The 21,715-nt window shown below is 40.7% G+C and overlaps 1 protein-coding gene across 7 annotated transcripts in view; it reads left to right on the top strand.

Moving 5' to 3' along the window:
* Positions 1 to 20,951, top strand: part of Carpb (Carbonic anhydrase-related protein B) — a 62,879-nt gene extending 41,928 nt beyond the window's left edge. The window contains exons 1-10 of one of the 7 annotated variants that reach the window (XM_070654501.1): positions 2,039 to 2,534; positions 15,614 to 15,725; positions 16,242 to 16,292; positions 16,704 to 17,032; positions 17,264 to 17,359; positions 17,465 to 17,531; positions 18,281 to 18,435; positions 19,534 to 19,662; positions 19,740 to 19,792; positions 19,877 to 20,371. In XM_070654501.1, coding sequence (XP_070510602.1) covers positions 15,662 to 15,725; positions 16,242 to 16,292; positions 16,704 to 17,032; positions 17,264 to 17,359; positions 17,465 to 17,531; positions 18,281 to 18,435; positions 19,534 to 19,662; positions 19,740 to 19,792; positions 19,877 to 20,045 — 1,113 coding nt within the window. In that variant the 5' untranslated portion in view covers positions 2,039 to 2,534; positions 15,614 to 15,661 and the 3' untranslated portion in view covers positions 20,046 to 20,371. Of the gene's footprint in view, positions 1 to 2,038; positions 2,535 to 11,774; positions 12,309 to 12,334; positions 12,887 to 14,760; positions 14,949 to 15,613; positions 15,726 to 16,241; positions 16,293 to 16,703; positions 17,033 to 17,263; positions 17,360 to 17,464; positions 17,532 to 18,280; positions 18,436 to 19,533; positions 19,663 to 19,739; positions 19,793 to 19,876; positions 20,372 to 20,399 lie in introns of those variants that run through there. The other 6 variants (XM_070654499.1, XM_070654504.1, XM_070654505.1 and 3 more) reach the window with 6 other exon arrangements.
* Positions 20,952 to 21,715: the final 764 nt, after the last annotated feature.

Genomic DNA, 21,715 nt, shown 5'->3' with positions numbered 1-21,715 from the left:
TGGCCCTAGGTGTGCGGATCGATATGTGCAAATATTGGTAAATTGCATGCTTAAACAGTCTGATTTGTTGCCCCATAATTTAAGGTCATTACCAAGCACATAATTGTGAAACACGATGGACTTGGGACGATTAAATTAAGGTTAACGTAATTAAATTCGTCTGCCATCACGCCAACTTAATCTCTTGATCGTCATGGACTTTCAGAAATTAATTAGATCGTTTATTCTAATGAGAATGCTTCAATAAAATTGTGAATAAAATTATCTGCCGTGAGAAAGGAGATTTTTAATCAACTCTGTCATGAAAGATCTATTATTTAAATTGATAACGCATTAATAAAAATCCGCGAACGTTACGTACTCGAGAGTAAAATTTATTTGATATATTAGAAATAAAGATACGAGTGGACCCCAGCAGACAGTTTCCATAATGACCGAAAAATTTTAACTACCTCACTGCTCTGTGAAAAAAACTCGCGTAGAACTTCTCGCGACTAGCAACCGTTTTGAACGCGACGAAACATTTTGATGCAATACTTGAAACGTACAAGATACAAAAGTTGTGAAGCAGCAAACTTGGGCAATTAAATTTCTCGCTCTCAAGCGCGCTATAAGAAATTATCTTGCGGTTGGACGACCATAAAGAGCAGACTCCACTTAGCATGCCCGCAGCTTCCAAGCAATATTTGCTGTGGCAAAACTGCAAATTTTAATTTGCGAGAGACAAATCTAATGGTAGAAGCATAAGATTTCCACCGCTGTTTACTTTGACGATAATGAAAAAAAAAATTGCAATGAAATAATTTGCATATGATTCTTTCATCATTTATTGACTCATGAGAAATTGCAAAATAAGCTTAAAATAAGAAAAAAATTGGTATTTATCTCGCGTAATGAGTTTGCGAAAGAAAAGAAGAAAAAATACTAGACACAAATATATTTTGCATATCGAACGGACGTTTGCAAAAACATTTTAAGAAACTTCCACGGAAAACTGAACTCGAATTATTTATCGGATCTTCGTTCGCAGCGCAGAACTTCGTAGCACGCTGCAATATTCATTGATGCGACTGCTTTTTCCGACGACGAGTAGAAACTATATGTATTATTGCCTTAACATGAGCAACACTTTAGCAATTTTATTTGTGTGTCCGTCAGATCTACGCTGTCAAATCTATGTCGAATTACTGGCATGTATTATTTCCAGCATAGTTATAGCTTGAAGCTGGCCACGTCGCGTGTAATCAGCTCGTGCCTCTTTTATCGCTTTTTTTGATAGGTGACACGTTTGCACATATTTACAACGTTGCAATGTTTTACGTAAATTACGTTTAACGACTTTATCACGCCCAGTCTTTATCGGTCTTAACTTAATTAGATCTTTAAAAAAAGAAAAAATTTACGCGGATTTGGCTGATATCGTAAACTGAAATTGTACAGTGCAACCCGATACACGAACGCGCGTTGTACACGGTTAGTATAACATAGTTATTACCGATGTGTAGTTACCTGCACGGCTTTGGTTGCTTTTCAATACGGATACACGTTGTTCGCGTACACGGATTTTGTAATACACGGGAGACCTGTAGTCGTGTCAGATTACAGTTGGCAAAAACGGGCGAGATATCCAATAATAAAAACGTACATCGTGTACGCGTTGGTTAAGTAACACGGTTTAACGAGCGGCTTGAATCCTTTGACCGCTACGTCAAATAATTCAGATTTTTTTTATGCATGAAAGTTCGTTTAATACGAAACATGTGCATCCGGGGCGGAGGGCAACAAACATTTACTAAAATTATACAAATTTCTACTTCGTCTGCGGATTTTTAGCCAATTTACACGAGCAACTTTTTTCCAACGAAAAATTTATTACATCCAGAAATTTTTGTTAACTAACATCTGATTCCGAATAAGTTTTCTGAATAGCGCAACAGTTCATTTAAAATAAGTTGAGCTGAATTGAATAATAGATAAAATTATTTTGTCGTTCCCTCGTAAAAGTTATTATTAGCATTATCGACGTATGTCCTATTTACGCAAAAGCTACTCGAGGTTGATTAAAGTATTTTGCGCGTATAAGATCACACGTCCGGATTTCGTGTCTCTACTACGTCTCTGTCGTGAGAAATTGGGAAAACCAACGGAATTTACCATTCGAATGACGAGGAATTCCAACCGATAATGAAAGTTGAAGCGTGAAATACGCGAGAGAGGAAAAGTGAGATAGTGTCTATCGCACCGCAGATTCACATGCGCTTAGATAAAACGACGCCCCTTTGACCTGTTAAAAAAACGATACGTTCTCGCCGACAAGACGAACGCCGGGGCTTGGTTGAGAAAGCTCTCGCATCTACGTCCCGTCGTCGCTCAAAGAAAGCCTTCGCTACGACTGCGTCCCCCGTGAATAACGTTCGTTATTCGTTCTGGAAGTGAGTTTATTACATTGTGAGCAGGCACCACGAGGTTTTACAGGCTAGGAACCGGCAGGATATAAAACGTCGTTGGCATACAAAGTGCAAAAACATAACCAGGTAGGGAATCCTTTCTCACGTACGTTTGACGTACAATCCTCCATCAGTTTTCTTATCTTCATTTATCTCTAACACCTTCGTGTAGCTGAAACTGAAACATACTTCACCGTCCCGAAGAAATAGGTATAACGGATCGTTATTCGTTCATTAACAAATCGATTTCTTCTAGAGAAACATCATTATTTATTAACGTTAACAAAAACATTCCTCATCTCATTCAATGATTTTTATTTTATTATGTCAAACGTCAAATTTTGCTAAGACGCGGTTAAAATTAAATTTGAGTTTATTTAAAAGCCAAAAAGATTTTTTTTTTACTTTTTTTATTTTTAAAAGCTGGATTTATTAAGCTCTCCGAGAATTTATAAAAAGATTTTTTAAATAAATATTTATTCAATTCTGCTGTCAATTTAAATTGTGTCAGTAATATATATAGACTATATATTATATTTATAAAAAACTACTCCGGTATTAATTTCTTCTTTTAAAACACTCAGCACGTAAGCTTGATCAATATCTCGTAACGCTGTAATTGCCATTACTGTAACGTGATTAAAAAAGTAAAATGTTCGAACCAAAGTGAGAAATTTTTCATGGCACAGCATTCATTGCTTTTAGATCGGTTTTCGATATCAAATAACAAAACCAAAAAAAAAAGAAATAAATTAATAAATACAAAATCTCTCAGAGAATGCAAATATATCTATTTTTCGTAATCTTTGTGTAAATAAATTTAAAGCCTGATAATAATCGTGCATAAAATTTTGTTACATTTATTTTTATATAATCGATTAGTAGGGTAGACTTTGATACATATTAAATATGATTTTAATTTTTTAAACTGTTTATTTTTAATGTTTCTACGTAAAAAAAAAAGAAAAAAAATTTTCGAATAAGAGAAAGTAAACTTTAAAAGTAATAATGCAATGTGATGCATTAACATCGATTTTGTACGTATATCTCGCGCTGAAAATCTGTTCGCGGGAAGATGGACGATGTGCCATAATAACATTTGGTTTCGCATCACAGCGCGCGTTCGACGGCTGTATTATAATACATAGAAAATACATGGGGTGTATTATATTGCATACGGAGGATCCGCGGCGAGACGAGACGAGAGCGCAATCGCGTGACTAGGCGCAGACAGGGGCGAGGAAACATTATTGAGCACGTGCACATAAATGTTTCTGAACAGGCTCGTATTTTACTTCATTCCGCACGATAAGAACCTTCCACCACCCGTGATCCGAACAACTCATTTCTGACAACCCATTCATCGTTTTCCGCGGCACGTAACCTACTACCCACGATTGCGCACCACTTTCAGACGCAGTCGGAGCAGATAGAAAACGGGGGTACACATTTTCTATTCTATTATACGCTTTCTATTATTTCATTATCGCTAGGTATCGCCCAAGCGTAATTACAAATGTTGTAAATTCTATTTTCAACTTTTACAATGGAAAATTGTTCAATTTAATAACCGTAATTTAATTTAATATCGTATGTTTCTTGACCTACGTTACACGAAGAACTTTTTATTTGCATACACATTATTTTGTATACTGGAAATTTAAAGTAAATTGATAACGTTAATCATATCGCGGTTACTGAATTTTGTATGCCGCTTATAGATGTTTGTAGGCTTTAAAGTATCCCAAAATTATCGCGCTAGTACTCTCGATTACTTAACAAATCTAAAAATAGACCATGAGAGACGATCATTACTTTAATGTCAAAATGTCGCGATAATTCTTATCTTACAACAGTTCTAAATTAAGGAGTTTAAAAAGTACAAATGTACGATACATAAAACATTAATTAAACTGCAGACTTTTTATCGCAATACTTAATATAAATACATGTACCGGTACTATCTCACAGTGACGTATCGAACGCGTTTAAAGTTTGTTTAAGGTGTGACAGTCTTTCCGCGCCTTCGAGATAAGATACAGAAATGAGATTTTATTTCCCTCAACGTTTTCCGAGCGTGCTTCTACTGCTCGTCGCTTTGACGTGCGCCACACAAGCCAGCAGCCTCCGGGAGAGGCGTTCTGTTTGGAATGATATCGGAAACACATTGAACGACATCGGGCAGACAATCAAGGATACCGTGAAGACCGGAATCGACTCCCTTTTCCATCGCCATTCGGCCACCGGGTCCGAAATCACCCAGCCGACCTTGGAACCGGAATGGAACGGAATCTGGAATAAAACGATGCCATCGGAAGAGAATGGTCTAGACTTTCGGCAAATCATAGAAGTCCCAATCAGATGCCCACCTAACCATACGTTAGTAAAAGATAAATGTCGATTGGAAGGCCGCCGATAATGAGATCGTGTCACGTTTTACACCGGTGGTTCTTAATAAATACTCGAAAATTTTTTAACACTTATTTTCAATAAAATAAAGTTTATCAACGTTTTACTTTTTCTTTTTATTCGCAAACGCTACATATTCACGATTATAATTTCAATAACATAGTCCAGAGAGTAATTAGCTACCCAGGTCGTATAACTCGAAGAAAGTTTAATTGTTCGCAATAAGTATTACGACTTGGCAATCGTAGCTCGTTTATCATTAAAGCTCTTAGCGTATTCGTAGATAAGACGAATAAGATATAATTCGTTCTTATAATTCGTAACGTAATGTGCTGGTCGTGTTACATCAAGCGGTAACGTAATTACACGTTATATGGTTAATATCAATTAATGCGCAGAACGGTGTTGGTTATTAAACAATCCGTTATTCTGTACAATGCCTTTGCTAAACTTACAGCACAGAGGTAGCTACTTCATAGTATGTTTATCAAGTAAATCACGATGTCGACATCGGCCTTGAGTAATAGCCTAATTATACACTTTGCAGGTACAGTAATATTATGTCCATTCACACTTTGATATAAATTAGTAATTAATTATTTTTTTTTTTAAGGGAGAAGGAGAGCAAATGCCGTTTACCGTCACGCTCGCGAAAGCTAATTCATTCCGAATATGTTTATTGCCGTCTCGTAATTAAAAATTATTTCCATATTGTTTGCGCTTGCCGCTCACGTTCGCGTATAAATAATAAATGTAAGCTGGAGCGGAATCTCGCTGCTGCTATTTAACGTTTTCTTTTACGATCCTCCGGGCGATATTTCGCACCCGAGGCCCTGCACTAAGTACCCGTTCGATTTCTAAATTACACCTGTCACGAATATAAAACGAGAGTTACGGGGGTACGGTCCGGTATAATAATGACGCGGCGATACATATCGAATTTTGTTTTAATGACTGTATCGCGTGTTAAGTGTAAAAAGGCGATCGAAGAGGAAGATAAACGTATACATTTGTAGGATTAATATATCATTTACTTCCCTAGCGCGTAAAGCGCCGCTGCGCTCTATTGTTTCCCTTATCCGTCGCGTATTTCCTCAATTATCAATTACCAATTATTATGCTCGTGACACGTACACGGGAAGTTACACACTCGCGACTGATGCATATGCATATTAAACAATTAACGTGTTGCTCGCGCGTCTTCGCATTCGTGACTAAAAAGTCAATCGATTCGAATGGACAACGATAATTAATACTCTTATCGAAATATGAATATTATGGCTTCTTAGAATTTAATCAGCTGGATAAAATAATTTACCAATTATTTTGGAATTACGGAAACGAAATTAATTTTGAATCGACGCACCGGCGATCTTTTTCCTTATTGATATCAATAGCCGCGAATATTTCACGAAAGGTCCCCCGGCATTGTGCCTCAGACATCGGATCGCTTTTGTTGTGTTACCGGAACATTATTTTATCATTCATTTTACCGGCTTTTCCGAGCTCTTCGTAAAACGTATTTCTGTGAAGACAGGGCTCGTTCGGCATGACTGATTCAATTCGTGCGCTCCACCACTACGTTTCTTACACAACAGTGCGGTCTCGTGCTCCGCGGCGCTTTCGACTCGTCGCCGTGCGATGTATATAGACGTGTTGAAGGGAGGAGGGGGCTTGATGTAGAGTACAGCTGTCGCTGAATGGAACGAGACCTGAATTTGCGTGATCGCTAATTGTGACTGCAATGCCTCTTTGTGACCAGCGCGCGTTCCTACGCTCCCTACTTGCACACGTATCTGTAGAGAGCCGGCCAGATTTCCTGCTCATTGTCAGAAGTAGACGGCCCTCTCGGCACTTGTTGCTCGCACATCGACATTTGTCTGGCGCACCATTATATCGCGCTGCATTTCACTTCCGACGCCCCACACTCTTTGTCAAGTTAGGCTCGCGCCTTCCATGCCGTGCATCGAATCCGCCGTACGTAAATGCACGCCCCGCATTGTTTTGTCTTTTTAAGCGAGAGTCCTAAAAGATGGTAGCAGAAGCTGGCTGGCAAAGTAAATCATAAAGGGACCACGCGCCGCGGTAGCCTTATGTATTTTATATCGACCAGCCGCCTTTCGAGCTACCGCACATCAAAAGTTAAAATAAATAAATCAGAGAGCAACGTCCGATGAGAGAGCTCAAAGAGAAATAGTTTACATCAAGATATATTGGACCGTATGTTAAAAGTTTAATTTTAATTTTCTTTTAAATATACATTTACGTTCTACGTTCGATAAATAATGTAGAAGATGTAATATTTTAAAAATTATTCTAAAAATATCTAGATTCACAGATATTCCGATTACATGTATGTTAAATCATTTGAATGAGCGTCGTCCCAAGATTCAGACGTATCGATTAGACTCGCGGTTCTATATAAAATTACAGCTGAGAAAGTCATTTCTGAACGTTTCTAGAATATGATAACGTTCCACTGTTGTAATTTGCAGTCGTGAGTTACACAGTTGCATTGTGCATTACTCTCCGTAATCCTTTCTCCGCTTCGTATTACCCGCACCGTCTTTATTGGATTTTCGCGACCGACGATGTTTCTGTATTCGACTCCCGAAAAGAATGTTTCATCGCTACTATTCGAAAAAGTAACTTCGAGCGACTATGTTCCTTCCTCTTTCTCTTTTCTTTTTTTTTTTTTTTCTTTTTTTTTTATTATAGCTACTACTTGTTATTGCCGCGTGTTCAGGCGGATCTCACGGCTGGGAATTCTTGGCGAGATGTCTCTTGTGGTAATTTGAAATTCAAATATAAGGAAACATAATGCTTATAAACGATACGAAAATAAAATGAAATTCAATGTGTGAACTTTTAACGATTTTAAAATTGAAAGCACAAATGTAAAAAGTACTTTTTTTCTCTCATGAAAATCAGTAATTCTTACGATAAATTAATAGAGCATCTCGAAATTTATTCTATTTCAATGATCCGTTTTTTAACGAATACATAATCGATTAAAATTTTTGTTTCTTTTTTTAAACGTTATTTGTCGCAGTTCCGCATTACATTCCTAAGAGATCCATTTGCATTCAGATAGGCAATAATAACTTAGCGTTTACTCGTATCTGCTGCGTAGTTGTTCTGGAACTTCCCTTGTGAATATTTTGGGGATCATGCTATCTACAGGCAAGTATCAAGATATTTCGGGTCTATCCCGGATGTCTAGGTAATTTTCCGGACATTACCCGTGACTTCGATTAACAGCTGCCGCACAGTATTCCAGTATAGAATAAAAATAAAGTCGCTTTTTTTCTTTTTTTTGAACCAGAAAGCGGAAAATGTCACGCGTACAATATAAAATATACTTTAATAAATACTTTTATTTCAATTCAGCAAAATTACTTTGGGAATATTTATTATATATACGTGAATATGTATTTAATATACCATAAATTTCGACCTAATTCCATTTATTTTACAATTCTGTTGTAAAATGTTATATTGGTATATTAATAAATGAAATACAAACTAATTTTGCTTTCCATTATTAAATGTTCAGAGCTTTAATATTGATGTAAAAAAAACTAAAAGTTTACAATTGCCAGGAATAGTATAATTGTCGTTAGTCTGTCACTTTAATTTAATTATCTTATAATATTTTCACGACATTTTCAACTTTTGGATCAAAACAAATATGTTTTCATGGTCTATAATTTGATATCTTTTTAACAATTAACGAGATATAAAATATATAAATTAAAATTATGTGGTTTAAAAGTTGTCAGATAATCAACATAATAAGTATTTATTTTAAAAAGATAGGATATTAAAAGGGATAGAATATTTAAAAGATGCAAACTATTTTTACGCTGAGGTCATCATCTTTTCTTCATCTCTTTTTTTTTTCTTTTTCTCTTTTTATTTCATTCAACTGTAAAATTTGTATTTGCGGCCTGCGTTGTATGACTACTAATAAGTACGATATCGGAAACTGATAGTAATTAGATCGTTGCAGTTAAAGCTAATAATAATGCACGAATTACTATTCATAAGCCGCGCCATGCTTGTAGCATTCAGTTATAGCAATTACGCGTTCAAACGATCGTTTAAAGAGTTGAAAGCCCTCTGAGATATTTACCGTCTCTTCCGCGGAAAAGCAGGATGCATGAATTGCCTAATTTAACTTCCAAAATTTGCAAGGTAATCGCCAATTTAAACTCGTATTTTCGGCTTGAGTAATCATACAGTAGCGTTTTAGAACGCCCGCAAAATATACGATACGGAAACGTTGCAGACGTTAATAACGGTTCTAAACCTGCCTAAAGTTTTGACAGAACATAATGTCATATGACACAGCTAATTGCCTCTATACATTTTCCCAATGATGAACCGTTATTTCTTGTGTAAGTGCAACCCTCCTGCATTAGTCAGACGAAACTGAAGAAGCAGTTGCGATAAGTACAAAGAAATCTCAAAGTGGCGAAGCAAGTACCTGCATTTTTCTCGCGAACGTTTATTTTTTACATTTGCTTAATTAATTCGATTCGTCCAAGCGCTTCTTTTCATAGAAAAGATACTCCCGCGGACAGCTATTTTTTTTTTACACATTTACGCACGTATCGTAACGTTTGCATAATTTTCCCTGCCTCAACATCCGTCCCCGCTTCGCGGTAGTCCCATAAATTTTCCTCTCTCCACACCTTTCCTGCGCAGTTCCTCTTTTTACGCCGCCACTCGCCGTTAGATTATCGGACATGGACCAAAAACACCGCCCTGAATTTGTACGATGGCCATAGGCTTTCGGCTCCGGCGGCGTCTCTTGACGTGTTCCCGAAAGAGGCAAACTAGTTTGCTCACGCCACGGCGACACGATCGCCGGTCAAACACCCTCCCGCCCACGTTGTCTGGGGAAGCGCTTTTTACATTTTTGCATATCCATGAGGGTCCCGGCTCGCGCGCGCGGTGAGCTAAGTCCGCAATATCGATAACCCATAATCGCCGTCGCTCGTCGCCGCCGCCGCCGCCGCCGCCGCCGCCTCCAGCCGTCGTTATGAAACGTGCCGACTCGGACATAAGTCTTACGGCAAATCCAATATCCAAACAGGCATGCATGTATAACAACGGGATGCAATCAAATGCAGCCGCGAGAGTGCATCCGGACATTCGGACGTGTCTCATCGATTTGACCGGCCGTGCGATCGCCCGAGAATCTTCCTCTTCCTCTTCCTCTTTCTCTTTTCTTCGGCTTCTGTCTTTCGCGTGTACGACGACGACCTGCTGGAAAGCGGCGTTTGCGGGGGGGCAATGCCGCTTTGAAAATCGATAAGCGCCTCCGCGTAGAGTCGACCAGTCAGGGGCTTTTCGGTGTATCCGCGCGCCGGAGATCCTGGCGAGGGCGCCCGGTGACCTCGAAACGCCAACGCCAGAGGATCCCCGAGCGTAATTTCGCCCCGATGTGTCTATCGATATACTCGCGACGGTGCCGGAAGTCGCCGTCGTAAAGTTCCGCGGACCGATGTCGATGACAGGATTAACGCTAGGCGATGCCGCTTACATTCCGTCCCGGAGAGTCGGGAGAAAACTCACGGAAATAGATGCGCTTCTATCAAGTTCCTTGTGCTACGATATTCTTGGGACGTGGAATTAAATATAACTCGCCGTATTCCGAGCGTATATATCAAATTTAGAAAACGAGAGGTACGCTACGTAATTGTTCCGTAAAATGTTATTCAGAATTCAGAAAATACATTTAATTTTTCCGTCTACAGTGTCCCGATACGTCAAGGATATATCAAAACCGATGTAACGTTATACCTACATTATTAATAGATGCATAACACGTACACCCGTGGACCGATTTTATTTATAATAAATATAATAGATATCTATAATATTTGGCATAGAATTTCGTTGTTAAAATGTATCCTCGGGTAAATGTGTCGTGTAACGCGGCATGTCGCAACAAGAGCACGTCGCGATCCACGTACCCGTTATTAACGAATCCATATCGATCAATCCATTTTCCGATAGCGCGATAATTATAATTCGAATATCCGTACAAAGTTGTATATCTGCGTTTGTGGTGGTTGAAGAAATATCCAGACGGGACGGGATCAGTTTGCCGATATCCCCGATGGATTCTATAAATTCCTGGCATACTTCTCCGGAAAGCGGGAGCAACCCTGGGATCGACCGACCGAACGCCCGATATAATAGCGCGCTCTGGTTACGCGCGGTAAGTCCCGAGAAGAAAAGAAACGCGAATCCGATGGCGCGAGAGGAACGAAGGGTGGAAGAGAGAGAGAGGAAGGAGAGGAGAGGGATACGCTCCAAGATTTTCCAACCCTCTCCCTTTTGTGCAATCGAGCGCCGCCGCTTGCATACAAAGGGAAGGGAAATTGAGGAGAGCGGCTTCGAGGTCGCGCTCTACGACATTGCGCCCTTATCCGGCTTACGATTCCGGACGCTTCTCGCAAGAGCGGGCTCGCCTCCTGCCGAAGGAGCGCAACCCACCCCTTTGAGGCAAATAGGTCAATTCGCCGTAATTCGAGCCGGCTCGCGCGGGATTCCTCCGTGACTGAAGGGAAGGGAGAGAGAAACGCAGAAGCGTCTTCGGGTGTCCCTTTCCCTCGTGTTTCCTGGCTGCTCGTCCCGACTCGCGCCGGCGACTCGCCTGCGCAAACGTCCTGACGGCCGACGACGACGATGGCTGCGAGTGTGCGAGCGAACGGAGGCACGAGAGAGAGTCTCTCGTCCCCCGTGTCCGGACGCGTCGATGCGGCGGCCGAACAAACGCGAACGTAGCGCGAGCGACGCGCAGGAGGAACGAATACGAAATAGATCGCGCGCGCCAGAGGGTAGAAGAAGAAGGTAAAGGGGAGGGTGAGACGGATAGAGAGAGGACGGAGAGTACGCGCACGCGGAGGGTAGAGAGGAAGGACACACCTGGCGCGTGCGCCGCGATACCTCTCGAGAGCGAAAGAGAGACGCGCGAGATAACGGACGCGCGAGGGACGGAGAAGAGGACTGATCGCGAGACGGGGGTTGCAGGGGGAGTGAGGACGCGCGAGGAGGGACGTATACAGTCGCCTCGTAGGGCAGTCGTTCCTCCTTCGTCGTTCCTTCGCCGCCGTGCGCTTTTAACGAAATTATTCTGTGATCGGGGGAAAAAAGAAATCGGGACAGGTGACGAAGGAGGAATACGAAGAGAGCGAAAACATATCCCGAAAGAAGGGGAGGATCCGCGAGAAGATTTTACGCCGGGCCGCGAATCTGCCGCGACGCGCACGGCGGCATCGTCCTCAGGCGGCATCGTCCTCGAAGAGGACACCGGCCTGCGTGGGCTGCGTGGCGCGCATCGTCGTGGCCGCGGTCGACGGAAGAAGTGGTGTGCGGGCGGAGAAAGAGGAGGAGGAGGAGGAAGAAAAGAAGACGTCGTCCTTTTCGTCGTCCACGGTCAGTATCCCCTAGTGGCCCTTTTATAAAGGATACGGAAAGTAAAGCGTCCCGGAACGCGGAGGGGCCAGTCTCTTCGGCGATCTCTTCGGGGGGGGTGCGTAGAGTTCTCTTCTCGCCGGTTCGCGCGCGAGACCGACTCGCGGACGAGAGACCAGGAAGCTTCAGGACGGCACGGAGGAGAAACTCGCTCCGCGATCGCCGCTTATTGATTTCCGCACGGGGGAGACGCCGCGCGCGTTCCCCATTTCGCGTTCTCGTCACGCGAATTTTCGGCCGCACCGTTCGTCCGTCGCCGCGTCGCGGCGTTTCGCGTCGCGGACCCTGCGATCGATTCGCGCGCGCTCCTGCCTCCGTCGCACCTGCGTGCACTCTCTTCTAACCGTTTCTCTCTCTTTCTCTTTTATCTTCCACCTCTATCTCCCGATCATTCTCAATCACCTAACTCGTAGCTCGCATCCGTCTCGAAAGCGTTGAAGGCGGTTTAGTTACCGTTGACAGGACAACGTCGGGATGTGTCTTTGTCGCGTGACTGCGCACGGAGTCGCGGAAGCGATATGAGAGGCAAGTCGATTCAGGTATGAGATAACGAGCAATCGAAGCGCGAAGCTGTAAGTAGATGCGATCAAGTAGAAGCGAGGTGTGATAAAGTAGGAAATAGAGAGGTGCGCGAAGAAAAAAAAAAAAAAGAGGGGGGTATATGAAAGTACAGCGTGTAAAAAGCACAAGTCGATTAAGGTATGAAGGAATTGCGATTTACGAGAGAGGGTGCAATTGAAGCGGAAAGCGATCGAGGGATATAAGAAAGAGAGAGACGATCGATAGCCCAGTGAGAAAAGGAGGCTCTCGTGCTACACGCTCTTCCTCCGTGTGAATGTGAACGTGACATCCACGTCGGCAATCTTCGTCGTCGCGTTTGTCTGGGATTTGGAACGCGCGGATGGAATGTTTGTTGCTCGGGACGGAGAAGCCCGCCGGCGTATACCGGTGGGCACACCGTTCGATTAATCGATTAACGGTGATAACAATTTGAGTTTGAGCCATTCGCACGGCCTGGAAACGCGAAGCAACAAGAGACGAATGCTTGCACTCCGGTAATACGGCAAATCGATCAAGATTCCTATGCGCATCGTATCCCGTGGGTCTGACGGACCCTCGCGGTATATCAAATTAATCCCCGTCGAGTCATTAAATGAAATCTAATGAGGCTGAACACATTTCGAGCATGGTTAATTATTTCGATTAAGTATACCACCTAACACAGCAATTGAGACTTTACCATTTCTTTTTTTTTTTCTTTTTTAATTACAATTTTATATTGAATTAATAATTTTTGCACGGAATTAATCATGTAATAAATTATTTACCATTCCAATAATTACTGATTATATTACAAGTATATATTTTTTATATCTATATTTTTCATAGAACTTTGATTTATATCTGCACAACTTTATTTTAGTATTATTTGTAATAGCATTATTTCTAAAAGCATGATTGCGAAAGCAAAATCAACTTTCTCAAATATTACTGATATTTTTTCTAAATGCTGCATTATTTATCTGACGGAAATAGTTTGATGAATTTTGAAAATGTCATGGCATACTATCAAATTTTTGTTAGTTCTAAAATGTTTCACTTTAAAAATTTAATCGATCTGCCACTGAAATAAAAAAAAAGCATCAAAATAACGGTGATTAAAAGGAGTCAGTTTTATCGTTACAACGATTGCTCATAATACAGATTTATTTAATTCTATTTTTCTGTTTACGTAATATAATAAAAATATAAGATATCGTTTAAAATGCATTAAAAAATATTATTTATATATACATTTTTAAGAAGAAAAGTTTATCGTCGATTCCGATTGTAACTAATTCATGTGATGCAATTGAAACAATCAACGGCTATTTTCTTGTTTCACTCGTGTCCCCTAAATTTACTCCTGACGAGAACCGTGAGAATTCAACAGTGAGCACAAACTTCTGGCGTTTTGGGAGAAAGTCCGTTTGTATCGGTCGATAGGCGACTAAAGCAGGATGAAGTGGCTACGTGCGAAGCACGATCGATGGGCGCGAAGGCTTGAGATATTTCAGCGGCGAGTTTCGATGCGCGATAAAAGTATCTATCTCGAAGACATATCGGCAAAGTCAAGAGAGAAAAAGAGGGAGAGATAGAAGGAGGATAGGGCGGAGGGGGAAAAAAAAAAAAAAGGAAAAAGCCGCGCGGCTGACGCGGCGGCGACGAAGAGTGGCCACCCTTTGAAATTCACGAGCGCACGGAGAGCACGTACTCTCCCTTCTTCCACCCCTCTTTCTCTCTCTCTCTCTCTCTTTTCCTCCCTGGCAGGACTCTTCTTTTTCTTCTTTCCTTTTTTTTTCTTCTTCGCGTGAACGGACGTGTGGAGATCCGATCGATCGATCGAAGCGAGCCGCGCACTCGAGTTTTCCCTGACCTAAGAATACACCACGGCTCGAGTGCCGTAGAGAAACCCGGGGTGGAGTGGACTTCAGAATGGACCAGAGTGGGGATCGAACGAGAAGAGAACCCCGCCCCCGTTTAAGCGACGCTGGACAACGATGACTGCGGATTTTGTCTCTTCTTTCTTGCTCACATTTGCTCGGACTTGCGCCTGACTCGGTACTTTCTTTGTCGTTTGTATTCCGTGAAAATACTGCGAATAGCAGGAAAGAGATACAGGAAGGGAAAAAGAGAGAGAGAGAGAGAGAGAAAGAGATAGGAAAAAAGATGAGGAAAAAAATGTACCGACAGAAGAGAGCCTTTCCGTTGCCGAAGGCACAAATGAGCGACCGATCTGGTTTCGGGCCTATTTTGTAACGGCACGGCGATACGCGAGAATTCGCACGAACGAGAGTCGGCCGCGAGGGTTATCGTGCCGCGCGATAACCCTCTCGTGCGGAACGAGCGTCGGGGATGCAAATTTGACGTCGATGTTCGTCGGCGTCGGAGTCGTCGCGTTGCGTGACGCCGAGCGATTAGATTAGAACTCGACGACGGCGGTTCGCGGATTTTCTTCTTTTCTTTTTATCATCTACCTTTTCGGAGAGGCGACGCGGTTGACGGATCAATTACGTTATCGTTAGATCGTCGAGTTTCCTCTCCCTCGAAAGTTACCGGGCTCGTCGGAGTCTCTCGTGGGCGGTTCAGGCCGTTGAAGTTACCCGAGGGGGCGAAAGTCGCGACCTCCGCGGGCCTCGAAGAGGCACGTGAGAGGGTGCGCGACACGCGAGCACTTTCGAGCCCAGCCTGTGAATCAACTGGTTCTCTTTTTGTGACTGTTGCAGAAACGAGCCGAATGATGTTCAATTGACGAAGACCGCGCAGCGCTAGGAATGGCCCCTTTCAGTTCCGTCTTCCTGGGTGTCTGGGGAGTGTTCGTTGTCATTTTGATAAAAGGTACGTATATCGAATACAGCTATGCGTTTCTGATATTTTTCAATGCGTTATCTCGCCTCAAAATTATATAGAAAAATCGCGACCAGTCCACGTTCTCATATTAATTTCTAATTATTTGCTTCTTGTTAATTTTTATACCCTGCCGTGAACATATTTTATTTCTTTTTAAACAATATTGTATATAAAATAAATATGTAAAAAATGCTATTTAAATTTGCCGACATTATATTTTAATTCTTGTAAGATTAATATTATATTTCTGTTAAGAAAAATCGGAGGCATTAAAACTTTTTCGTTTTACGGAGTTGAATTATATTTCGATAAATGGGTAACGCCGAGCTATTAGAAGCGATTATGAAATCCGACATATTTACCTAATGCGATTCGATCCGCTCAAAGAGTCCTTTGTCCCTTCTCGGCGCGAAACAATGCATTTATTCAGTCCCGTAAAGTTATACTGAATTATCGGATTTCTCATGGAGATCATATCATTCGTTAATAATAAAACATTTGCAGAATCGACACCAGTTAGCTGGGAGGAATGGTGGACGTATGACGGTATCTCTGGTAAGTCATTCGGCTTGACTGCTTTTAAAACCTCATTATCGATAATATTCCTGCCCTTTCTACCGTTGTACAAAGACTTGTACATTTATCGTAACATCTGTCGTAACTCTCTTACGATAAACGTAACTCTTGTTACGATAGCTATTGTAAGATAATTAGAGTTGACTTAACTCGAACTCTTACGTTGTTTGCCTAAAGTTATGACAGTTAATGAGAATCGTCATAACTCTAATTCTATTTTACCACTGACGGCACAATTTAAACATCGCGATTTATGAATACGAATAACGTTTGCAGAAACTTTTTTTTCCCTACGAGTACAATCGTTTACGATTAAAGCGTTATGATAAATTTAAATTAATTCTGATTTTTTTTTTTTTTTGTAAAAAAAAATTTTTCTTAATCGCAAAGGTCCTGCCTTCTGGGGTCTCATCAACCCGGAATGGTGGCTGTGTAACAAAGGCCGAAGACAATCACCAGTCAATCTCGAGCCTACTCAACTGCTTTTCGACCCGAATTTACAACCACTTCATCTGGACAAGCACAGAATCAACGGTGTACTGGCAAACACCGGCCACAGCGTTGTATTCGCCGTGGAGAACGACACCCGCCATCCCGTCAATATCTCCGGCGGCCCGCTCAGTTATCGTTATCAGTTTCACGAGATTCATTTGCACTTTGGCGCGGACGATCGCATCGGCAGCGAGCACACGGTCGACGGACATGCATTCCCTGCCGAGGTACAAAACTACGGAGACAAACTTAAACTAAATATTTAAAGAGCACCGGCATTCCTCGCAATCTTTTCAGCTCCCGACATCAAAGCTTGTTTCGTAGAAATCAGGAATTTAATCCAAATTACATTCCCGCTGATGCGTTAAGTAAAAGGGATAGTATTGTGTTGTTGAAAAGACAAGAAAGTTCTTTAATCTTAAGTCTCTAAATACGCTCAAAGCCTTTTGTTCTCATAGCTTCAGATATTCGGCTTCAACTCGCAGCTCTACAACAACTTTTCGGACGCTCTGCACAGGGCGCAAGGGATCGTGGCGGTGTCGCTACTTTTGCAGGTACATACCCAATCTCTTTCGCGAACGTTTATCTCGTATCGATAAAAAAATAAAAAAAAAATTGGCGCGAGCGATACGTCATAGGTGATCTCGGTCATTTTCTAGGTGGGCGATCTTTCGAATCCGGAGCTGAGAACGTTTACGCAGCAGCTGGATAAAATCAAATACGGAGGTGAGAAATCCGATAACGTAACGAATTCTGAAATAACAATACGACGCGGGGAAATAGCGGTCAATTTAACGAAAATGTTAATCCAGTTTTAGCTGACGAATTTCAGCCGCGCCGGTTTAAAAATTCTCAGAGGGTTTCCATATCAGTCAAGATTAGCATATCGAATGAATTAATGCGGGATTACTTTTTTTATAATGACGCGACGGCGGGCGAATATTTATAAATTATTACCTTTCGCTGCGGCGCTAAACACCGATTTAATTCAAATAACACTCTAACGAGATGCATTATGAACATTTTTTTGAAAATTAATGATTAATGTAGACCGAAATGCACGTCCATATTATTATTAAAGTATTTCTTACTCTTTCCTAATAAATTTATGTCTCGAGATAAAAATACAATTCGAATGAAAAAGTTGCAAGATTGATGTACCTTCGAAAGTTTGATGGCGGCATGCGTTATAACTTTCTAAAAACTTGGCGCGGGGTTATTGTCGCCAACTTTTTAGCGGGGAAGATAAATCGATAATTACCGTCATTCTTTAAGGGAACGCGAGTGTTCCTTGACGTATGCAAATACGATCGAGCGGTATACACGATAACTTCAGCGATACGTAACAATATACGTATCAGCTGTGTGTAATGCGGCGTCGGGCAGCAATCGGGCAATAACACGCGTAACGTTGCACGTGTATGCATACGTGTACGTGAACGAAGTTGACGTTATCGATCGTATGAATTGCACAGGACAGGCCATGGAAATTAAACGTTTCGGGGTGCGCGAACTTCTGCCGGACACGAAGCATTACATGACGTACGACGGCTCCACCACGATGCCGGCGTGTCACGAGACCACCACATGGATCATCCTCAACAAGCCTATATACATCACCAAGCAGCAGGTAAGTATCGCCGCCGCCGGCTTTTATAAAATGCATGCACACGCCCCCGGCACTCGAACGTCCGCCCGCGCGACACGAAGTACGCCGGCCCCACTCAATTATGCAATTCCGATCATTAAGAGGGACAGAGTCTTTGAAACATCCAGGAACGGCAGCCGAGCTTTGCGAGTAGTAGCTAAAGTGAGTTCTTATTGCGAAATAAGGGTGGAAATGAGGCACTTACTAAGCTCGTATCTTGGAGCAATGCTATCATAAATCACGCTTGACGGGTTTTGCAGGAATTTCTATATATAAAAAAAAAAACCAGGTGTATTTTATATTTACTCGTTTGTTCGTTGAAGCGTAAAATTAAAGAAAAAATATTTCGGTTTTAAGAAATTAATAACTAATAAATTCTCAATTAGAAAGCATGATCAGAATATTAAAAATTTTACTTTTTACGATAATATTTCACATAAAATATGTATGTTGGGGAAATACATAATTAATGTCACGAGTTGTAATTTACTCTCTCCCAAGTTAATAAAGTAGGTGATTTTGTTGACAAAATTAATTTTCATTGAGAAATTTTACAAAAATAGATTCCCGCAGTTAACTACAAATATTCGTTTATGATGTATTCCTTGAGCAACCTCATAGTCATATAATAATATTTGTGACAATCGATCACATATTTAAATTAGTTGTCCCATCAGAATTGCAAATATTGTTATTATTGATATTGATCGCATTTAACGGGGCAATAAAATCACTTGTACCTCATATCGCGTTATTCAATAACGAATGTTGATTTAGATTATAAAGAGTAATATTAATTTTATCTCTTGAACATTATTTATGATTTTAGTTAAACGGCATAATTATTTAAAGTGGCACAGAAACAGTACAGTGGTCAGCGTGTTCTTAAATTTAATCTTAATCAACTCTGTACAGACTTGGTTTCTGTCTCGAGTTCTATATCAGAGAAATTCACCCTGAGTAGAAAACAGTCACGAGCAGTTAGTCAATGAATCAGTCACAAACTCAGGGTGAAAAAAAAAAGAAACATAATTATTTTTATATTACGTTTCATAATTCTTACTGTCGTAATTATTACAGCTACATTCTCTGAGACAATTAATGCAAGGGGACGAAAAGCAGCCAAACGCACCACTTGCGAATAATTTTAGACCACCACAACCCCTTCACCATCGTCCTGTTCGAACAAACATTGATTTCAATGTGCAGGTGCGTCATTAAAAAAATACATCTAGTATTTTTTTTCTATTACAATAATCGCGCTAATTTTGTAATTTTGTGTTTAGGGTCCGAAAAATTGTCCGACGATGAACAGGGACATATATTACAAAGGTATTAGGTGAAATCATTTTGTTAATTTACTTTGAAGTTTATATTTTGTTAACAGCAAACAAAGCCTGAAACCGTTCTTCAACCCTTTTAGAAATATTTGTGGTAGACAAAATTATACTAACTCAGCTTGGATAAAAGCAAAGGATCTTATCAAGAAACAAATTATTATTAAGGATATAAAATTTTGCAACAACCCAAACGTAGACTGTACTCCTGAAAGATGTCCAAGCGAGCCCACAGGACTTTATTCACAAATTTAACACGTTTCTTAAGCTCGTTTATTTTACTTAAACTATAAATGTAAATCTTCTGTATGTATAAAAAATAAACACCTGCTAAAGTAAATTTAAAAAAAGGTGAAATCATACACTTTACAAGCTTTAAAATCAACAGATGAAATAGTGCTAATATGTGCAATATATTTAAATCGAAAAAAAAAAAAAAATTAAAGTCAGACAACGTTTGAAAGTTGTCGCCAAATTTTTTTTTTAATTTCGAAATTTTTATTAAACTATCACTATAAGCTTTTCGCCTCGGAACTGTCATAGTTCATAAAAAAAAATTATAGTTTTTTTCAACTTGTACTAAAATTGTTTTAATATTTATCTTTTCAGCCAATAGCTGGAAATAATACCCAGCACTGCCGTGAGGATAATTTTCGCAGTAACTACGCTTCTCCCCGGATTGAGCTGGAACTTTGCTGTAAGGAAAAAATTGACATATCAATTACAGGCGGGTGACGCCGGGTCACAAAAAAAAAAAAAATTACGGCAGATAGAACGCGCGAAGAAGACGACCGTCGACGTCACGTTAAGGTCGAGATTTATAAAAAAAAATAATAATAAAATAAATGCTTCGTTGTACTTATTAGACGTGAATTGCCAAGTATGTTTCCAGTTAAATCAGAAGAAGAAAAACCAAATATACCTATAGATCACAAGTTAGAGGAGATAAGTTAATCGTAAGATCTATTATTATATATATATATAAATATATATATATCTTGGTAAACTATCGAAAAAAAAGCTATGACTATCGTGGCCTGCGCGAGGGGTTGAGAGATGCAATTATATGTATAAAAATTCACGCGCAATGGAAAGCGCTATCGCGAGCAAAAGTTTATACTATATTCTTGTAATAAAAGCTTAAAAAAATGCAGAAAACAAGACGTTTTCTGGCGCCTTTGCTCGAATCTTCCTCCGCCCACCAATTACTTGTTCTCGTCCTGTAAAGAAATCAATTCTTTTTTTCATTTTTATTGCTAAAGCTGTTGTCTAAGCATTTAGCTCCGACGGTGTTTTATAACAGAGGCACAGAGGCACGGGACAAGTCTCACTTTGACGAATGCGATTGAGTATTATTATCTCTAATTAGTATTTATTTTCTATTACGTTATATCGACTCTCTTTCCTCTCTTCGTGGATTTTACTTAAACAATAGCCGTCTAATACATCTAATACATCTAGCTTCATAGAAACTTCGAGGTATTGTTAGTAACTTTGAAGCTATCTTTAAAGTAACGACATTACAGTGATAGGTCCTGTCAAAGTTAAAGTTTGCAGAAACCTGGAACCGAGTATCGTGAATATTAGAATATCGCGCCTAGTCGATAACGCAGAATTCACGGGCAGAACCCGGTTAATCCCAGCTCGACGTTCAAACGTAGCCTTAACGTCGCGGCGGTCTGAAGGGAAAATCGATCCCTCTGAACGGAGTAGCTGCGCCTGCACCAGTCAAACCATTATCAGTTTCCAGCGGGTTCCGTGCTGCCGCGCCTCTATCGTCTCCTCGCGCCTTTGTCGCAACCGATTTCGCCGGAGTAATCTTGGCAGAATCCTTTCGGGAAACTAAAGAGTACCTAAGAAGCCTTAAAAAATGTTAAAAAAAATAAAGGGGGAAGGGGGTTAAATGTGAGAGAGGGAGGATATTA

This window comes from Cardiocondyla obscurior, linkage group LG03 (assembly GCF_019399895.1).
Source record: "Cardiocondyla obscurior isolate alpha-2009 linkage group LG03, Cobs3.1, whole genome shotgun sequence".
Lineage (NCBI taxonomy): Eukaryota > Metazoa > Arthropoda > Insecta > Hymenoptera > Formicidae > Cardiocondyla > Cardiocondyla obscurior.
The sequence above is the reverse complement of the archived record's forward strand: the minus strand, read 5'-3'. Positions and strand labels throughout refer to the sequence as shown.